This window comes from Poecilia reticulata, linkage group LG14 (genome assembly GCF_000633615.1).
Source record: "Poecilia reticulata strain Guanapo linkage group LG14, Guppy_female_1.0+MT, whole genome shotgun sequence".
In the NCBI taxonomy this organism is placed as follows: domain Eukaryota; kingdom Metazoa; phylum Chordata; class Actinopteri; order Cyprinodontiformes; family Poeciliidae; genus Poecilia; species Poecilia reticulata.
The window spans coordinates 7,542,225-7,549,703 of NC_024344.1; the positions used below are offsets into that span (position 1 = coordinate 7,542,225).

Here is a 7,479-nt window from a genome sequence, read left to right on the forward strand (position 1 = left end):
TTTTTTTTTTATAATAATTTTGCACTTTAACCAATCATCATGGTGGTCAGATTGTAACAATACACTCCTGTACCAGATCAAACAGTCATTTCCCCCCTTATGTTGTTCACAGACCCTCTTCATACAATCTGACAGAACTTTAACTTCTAGATCTGCAAACCTGGTAGAGACATAATCACAAAAAGTCTGTAGCTGCGATTGCTCAGGGGGTGCTAAATACAAATAAACTTCTTTTTTGTTTACTTGTTTTATTTGGATCTCTGGGGGGCTTTACACTCTTGTGTCAATCATGGTTTAAAAACACTTTACAATCCTTATTAGCAAAAATCAAAACCTGTGTGTCAACATTCGCAAACTGGAAAATATAAGAACTGAAATGAACTGTCTTATTGAAATAGGAATTGAGAAAAACTGATTCTGACTTGCAGAATTGAAAAAGAAACTTTTACTTCTTTGCATGTGGACAACTTGGATGTAATGTACAAGGTGCAATTATACAATAAATATAATTGGACTCCTATTGAGTTTGAAGAGCCCAATAAGTATTTTTAACAACAAAAAACTAAAAAAAAAAAAAAAAAAAAGGGAAAATAGAAATTATTGCACATCAGGTAAAGCAATCCGAAACCAGTTGAAATGTCTGTTCTTTGCAGACAAACCTGGCATTTTAGTCTAAAATGCCTATAAACAGCATCATCATCATCATCATCATCATCATCTCCAGTCTCTGTGTCTGCGATCACCCCTGTCTCTCTCCCGGTAATCTCTCCTGTCCCTACTGCCCCAGTCGCTCTCTCCGTACCGGCGTCTGTCCCCCCTGGCTCTAGGCTCTCCTCGGTCTCTATCCCCCAGTCCTCGCTCCTGCGTGGCCCCGGGTCCTAGGTTTATCGGTTTGCGGAAGGGTCTGTCCCTGCCGCCGAAACGCAGCTGTCCGGACTCCTTTTTGCCGCCCAACCCGCCCCCGAGACGCCGCGGTACCCATCCTCTGAGGGTCCTCTCCTGCTCGAAGTCCACGAACACTTCGTGCTGGTCCACCACCAGCTTGTCGGCGTCCCGGCGAGCCCGACTCACGGACCGCTCCTCCTTATACTCTATGAAGGCGTATCCTTTGGAGAAACCCGTAACGATGTCCCGAACAAGCCGGAGCCGCCGTATGTCTCCATATTTTGAGAACACTGTCTGCAGCTTGTCTTCAGTTGTCTGGGGGTTCAAGCGGGCCACAAACAATGTGAGCAGCGGGTCGCCAACGACGCCCTTGTTGGGCTTATAGCGGGCAGACATGGCCCTCCATACCGCCCGGTCATGGGGCTCCACGTCTGTCCCGTCGATGCTTCCAGCTTTCAGAGGGTTGTAGTCTTTCGCTATCGGACACCAGTCAGACATTTTAGCCGTGGTGATTTTTCAGGCTTCAAACTAATCAGCAGCAGCTACTCAGACTGGTATAACTTGGCAACACGGACATTTACCGTTAAAAACAGTTACAGTTCGTTACAGCGTTGAAGTATCGAAGCGCATCAACAAAAATAATCCGTGAGGAAACGAGGTCTTCTACGTCACATTTTATTGGTTCCTACTTCAGGACGTCTCCTCTTCTCCAGGCTTTTTAATGAGACGCGCAATAACAGGATGAATTGCACAATTAATTATCGTGAATATTTCCCCCTAAAAATAGGATGCTTTATTTACTGCACCAATAGTAAACTAATTATGGTTACAAATATCCACCCAAACTGCTAGTTTCTTTGGGATTGTTACCTTTGCTGCTTGAACAGTTTTTTAATGTTTGTTTCACGAAATTATAATTAAATCATTTAAATAGGCGATATTACACATTTTCCAGGCACACTGTGCTAAAAAAATTACACTTTCAAGTAACTGTTACCTTCAGTTACGAAAATGTACATGTCACATATAACAAGACATTTGACTCATTGAAATTGGGCCTCAGTCTCTAAAAAGTTCCCACTCTAACACCCCACCTTCAGCACATCATCAAAACAAGGCCTTTACGTTCTGCACTTAGTTTTTACATATTTCCATTATCACAATAAATGACATAATTACAAATTATTTTTTACATATTGCCCAAGTCAGACCTCCCAAAATTTTCCACTTTTTTGTTATGGCGTTTGCAGAATATTTTTTCCATTTTAGTAAAATTAAACTCAGTGAGTTGTAGTTAATATATAATTAAAAAACATGATGGGGAGTTCAGCTGCTTTTTATCATAGGGACAGTTGGTCTTGAAAAGATTTACTCCCAGAATAAATGAAAACATTTAAAAACTTTGATCTTCAACTTTCTTTGATGACCTGAAACATGTGACACACAAACCAAATACCTTTTCACAGTTCTGCAAATACCTCGTCTCACTACTGCAACACTTAAAAGTGCATTCCACCGCTTTAACATGGCTTGGTTTCAGTATAATTGCACAAATAACAAAAAATTAACTTTGAACTTAGGGATGAAGACACACTACACAAAACTTTACAAAAACATTATTTAATGAGAACAGTGAAAACTAATTTTCTTTACTTTGGCTCTGTTTTAACAAAAATCATCAAAATGATTCCACTTTAATACTATTTACACTGCCATGCTGCCTTTGACACAGTAATGAACTGGATCAGACAGAGCAAAAACCTTTTCAGCCCATTAGAAAATATATTTCCACGCTGCATTCATTTCATCAGGACAGGGGGATGTCTGATGCCGATTTAAATTTACATGTCCTCCACGCTCCACTTGTATGCTTCCTCCTGGAGAGCTTTTTTATCAGCTATCCGTGTGTAGCGCTTCTGTTCAAATCCATTGGATCTGTAAAACAGCGGAAACAAAAACATTGTCACAACAGTCCTACAAGTTTACTAAAAAAATTAGTTAATAAAGATAACCGTACTTTTAACACTTTTTTGACAAGGGACTTTAGATTGAGATCTGCTTAGGATCAATATCCTGTTTGAAGGACTAATGATGCCCACGCACCAGGGAACAAAAACCTCTTTATTGTTACAGTGGAAATTGAAACGTCAGTGGCTGCAGGTCTTTTTTCAGTCACTTGAGGGTTTTTGACCTCCAACCTCCTGGTGTCTCTTCTAATTATCAGGGCCTTTTGTAACTTTTTGTGCCCCTCCCCCTTTCCATTTTAGGTCAATGCAATGATTTCTTCTCTCAAGTTTTTGGACAATTCCTTTAACTGAGCTGTATTTCCACCATGCAATGAAAATCTTCTATCAATAGTCCAAAACCATCTGCAAACGTGTGCTTTTAAGAAGAACTCTATCCAGTTATATCCATTTAACACACAAATAGTCACTGAATGAAGGATGTTTAGATAAAAATTATTAATTTAGATACAAATTATTTTGATATTAGTGTTATTCAACTATTGAAGTTGTTTTTGTCTCATTTGCTCATAGCAACCAGGTGAACAACTTAGAAGTTTGCCAATAAATGCAATTCCTATTTGTATTAGGGTAGGCTTTGAATAATCTTAGGTGCAACTGTAGAAGAGCTACGCAATGACTTTACCATCTGTTCTTCTGTGATTTCATGTGAACCATCTACAAGCCTTACCTGTCAACTCCATCCCACCGATAACCTGGTTGAAGGTTAAACCGATTTGGAGGCGGCGGAGGCCCTTGGTAGCGAGGTTTTGCTGTGAATCAAATCACAAAAATAAACCTGTTGACTTGGTGTCTCTTTGGCAAACAGCTAACTACAGAGACTTTATTGAGGTAAATGAATGTGAGAGACATTCAAACCTGGTGTTTTTGTGTTGCGTTCCTTTTTGCGCCTGAGCATCCCAGCCATTGGATCCCCTTCCCTTTCCTGCTCTCTCAACATTCGGTCAAGATCCTCGTCGTCATAGTGACGTGCCAGCGGCTTCTGGGCTTCATGCACTGCATCTTCTAGTTTCTGCTGTTGCATCTGTCCCTGGGCCAACCTGCAAACATTTTGGTTTAATGAATCATATTACACATTTTGATGTCTTCTCAGATGTTAAATAATACTTAACAGATTTACCCTCTTCCCCACTGAGCATATTTCTCATCCTTTGCAGCTTTTTCTCCAGCTTTTTTCCTCTGTTCTTCTCTTTCTGAATCCAAATCCCTCTTTTTACCGCTCTTGTCTCGGAACACCGTTTGGGCATTCCGGGATTCATCTAGTCAAAGTATGAATCATACAATAAAACACCCTGTATGTTTTACAATATTCAGTCAAACAGAAACAAAGTGAAGGAAGAATAAATGAAACTAACCTTCTAGTGGCTGATTGTTTTTTTCCCGTCGTCGATTTTCTTCCTGTTCTTTTTTTAAGACATCAATAGAAACCAGACCTGATTTTCCCCCTGAAAGCATCCTTGGGCCCTGTAAAAATAGACAAAAAAAAGCAAAAGTTTTAAAGCAAAACATGTTTTGACATTAGTAATGGATATATACATATATATTTTGGCTTACTTGTGAGGGCCCAGATCTTCGAGGTGGCGACAAGTCGTCATCTGAGTCTTTTCCACTCCGCGGCCGTCTGGGTGGAGATTGGTCAGAATCAGAGCCCCGTCTTCCTTTTGGACGTCTCCTCGGAGGAGACTGATCTGAGTCAGGCGCTTCCCGCTTCACAGGCTTTTTTCGAGGAGGTGACTGGTCAGAATCTGAGTCATGCCGATTCTGAGTTCTTTTAGCATGAGGTGATCGCCGAACGTCCGGCGATCGTCGATTTGAACTGTGCTTGCTTCTGCTAGGAGAGGAATCTAAAAATAACAATATTTAAATGATCAGTCAACTGTTTTCTGTCAGTCAGGATAAACACAAACTGTTATTCAAAATAGCTCTTCAAAAGTTTCATCATATTACAAATGAAAAGTAAAGATGACTGAAATGAAAATACTTAAGACTTTCTATTGCATCTTTACAGCACCTTACTAAAGTATTCATGGCCCTTTTCTTAACATTTTATTGCAATGCAGTCACAAACTTAATGTATTTAGTGAGATTTGATGTGTTGGAGCCCTAAAAACTACTGAAGGAATAATGATAAATAGCTATCTCTTCAGAAAGAAAAATCTGAAGGCGGGGCACCTATTTAGCCCTTAAATAAAATCCAGTGCCACTTCATTACTAATTCCAGTCCACCTGTATGTAATTTTATCTCTGTATAAATACAGCTCTTCTACGAAGGGCATAGAAGGTTGTCAGCGACCCTTAGTGAAAAAAAAAAACATCACAAAGGCCAAGGAGCACAAGGTCTAAGGTATCTCAAGAAGAGCTACTAGTCATACACTCCAAAAATCTCACTTTATGAAAGTGTGATAGAACAACAAGTCAAATTTACAGTTTGCCACATAGAAGTCAAAGCAAAAAAAAAAACAAAAACAAAAAACAGCACATCATGGTTGTATCATGCTGTGGGGATAGTTTTCTTTTGCAAGGTGATGTATGTCAAAAAAGATGGCATAAGTTATACAACATCTGAGACAGAGTCCAGATTATATTCGAAACAAAAAAGTAATTTACTTTCTCCACCCACCTTTACTTTGCGCCTTTCTTTGCTTTCCTGAATGCTGCCTTGGAGGTGACACTTCTGGAGAGTCGTGCCGAGTTTTCCTGGGAGGAGAAGCATCTGGAGAGTCATGGCGGCCTTTTCTGGGAGGAGAAGCATCTGGAGAGTCGTGGCGAATTCTCCTGGGAGGAGAAGCATCTGGAGAGTCGTGTCTCTTATTTGTGGTAGGAGAACCGTGTTTGTTTCCCTTTAGTGAACGTTCTGAAGAGTTAGGCCGTATTTTGCTTGACACAACAGGGTCTGTGTGTTCACTTCCTTTGTCCTCCTCCTCCTCCTCCTCCTCCTCCTCCTGCTCTCTGTCCTCATCAGCTACACAACAGGACATTTTAAGTAAATATCAATCCAGATTCACACATGAACATATTCTTATTTGCTTCAAAGTTACCTCCAATAACTTTCCATCTGTTGCTGGTCCTAAAGACTTCCAGTTGTTTCACCTCATCTGGTCGCTCATCAATGAATTCAGCAATCTAAGAAAGTACAGTAGATTAGTTTTCTTGGAATATTTTTTAACGACTATAAATGTTTTAATTTAAATTTTTTAAAACAAACAAACAAACATATTTGTCTTAAGAACAAATATTTATTTGAATATTTGATCAGTAAGTAAAACTTAACAGTAAAAGGAGTGAAGGAATGAATGAATTTCGGCTAGCCTGCAAGCTAACGTTAGCTCGGTGCTTACCACTGGAGCCTCCTCTTCATCTTCTTCAACCTCCGTTTGCTCCTTCACCATCTGTCTCCAGTCAATGTCGTCGTCCACTATTTTAAGTCTTCAAATGGAAGAAAGCAAAATAAGACGAATGTCACATCAAGCTACCCGCAAAAGAGTTACCGAGAGTCGAAACTAGCTTACGCGCAAGTGCAAATCTAAAACGTGAACATCGCAGTTGGATTTTTCTTTCACTCACCCTCTCTCGGGAACCTTACGTCGCTTCTTTTTTATCTTCCCTTTTGATTTACTGGAATTGTCGTCTGCTGACAAATACCGTTTGAGGTACTCAGCTTTAGAAAGTTCGGCTCCCTTGCTGTTGCTAGTAGAGGCGGCCATAATTAGATGTTTTTGGAAACTACGGATGACAATGAGGATCAAGCTTAAGTTAGCGAACAGAAGACGCGGATCCGCATCATTGTGTAAACGGAACGTGGAGGGTGTCCAAATTGGGCGGAGTTTTTGGTTCTTTTTACAAGATCAGAACGAATGTGGGGAAATTATTTTTGTAAATTTTGACGGACAAAAACACAACATATACTTTTAATGCCAGGTAACTACATATTTCGACTCGAAAAGATAAAGTGAGCGTATATGCTAAAGATGTTTTGTTTGGTGCTGCATTGGTGATTTATTATATTATACTCTGGGCTGCACATGTATCTAAATCGAACTGTAAGTTTTGCTTTTGCTTTTGCTTTTGGGCATGTAAATATCAACTGACTGATCCCTATGTCTGAAAGGCTTATTACTCCCCCAACACTCAGTTTGCAGTTCGAGCCAGCTTATGTACCGGCAATACTGAGAGGAGCAGACCTCGCCATTCGGAGTCTTTAGCATGGACTGCTGTTATTTGTGAAATTGCATTTCATATCATGTGGCCTCTTTTTTACTGGTGTAGTAGAAGTAGTGGTGGTATTATTATTATTATTAGTAGTTATAGTAGTACTAGTACTATAAGCCCATCGCTTAGAAACATCCATCCATCCATTTTCTTTCACCCTTGTCTCTCAGTGGGGTCGGGAGGGTTGCTGGTGCCTATCTCCAGCTAACGTTCCGGGCGAGAGGCGGGGTTCACCCTGGACAGGTCGCCAGTCTGTCGCAGGGCAACACAGAGACACACAGGACACACAACCATGCACACACACACACACACACACACTCACACCTAGGGGCAATTTGGAGAGGCCAATTAACCTAACAGT

The 7,479-nt window shown here is 40.4% G+C and overlaps 2 protein-coding genes across 3 annotated transcripts in view; one reads left to right on the forward strand and one right to left on the reverse strand.

The window, feature by feature from the left end:
* Positions 1-422: 422 nt before the first annotated feature.
* On the reverse strand, positions 423-2,719 carry snrnp35 (small nuclear ribonucleoprotein 35 (U11/U12)). The gene has a single exon (XM_008427118.2). It carries the CDS (start codon positions 1,381-1,383, stop codon positions 715-717), a length of 669 nt encoding a protein of 222 aa, XP_008425340.1. The 5' UTR covers positions 1,384-2,719; the 3' UTR covers positions 423-714.
* The window catches only part of nectin1a (nectin cell adhesion molecule 1a), a 31,650-nt gene continuing 25,253 nt past the window's right edge, over positions 1,083-7,479 (forward strand). Inside the window, exons 1-2 of one of the 2 annotated variants that reach the window (XM_017308605.1) lie at positions 1,083-1,151; positions 5,575-5,726. In XM_017308605.1, coding sequence (XP_017164094.1) covers positions 5,633-5,726 — 94 coding nt within the window. In that variant the 5' untranslated portion in view covers positions 1,083-1,151; positions 5,575-5,632. Of the gene's footprint in view, positions 1,152-3,653; positions 3,741-5,574; positions 5,727-7,479 lie in introns of those variants that run through there. The other variant, XM_017308604.1, reaches the window with a different exon arrangement.

Bases quoted from the DNA above. Each gene is read 5' to 3' on its own strand.
- snrnp35 (XM_008427118.2), bottom strand. From the start codon at position 1,383: ATGTCTGACTGGTGTCCGATAGCGAAAGACTACAACCCTCTGAAAGCT.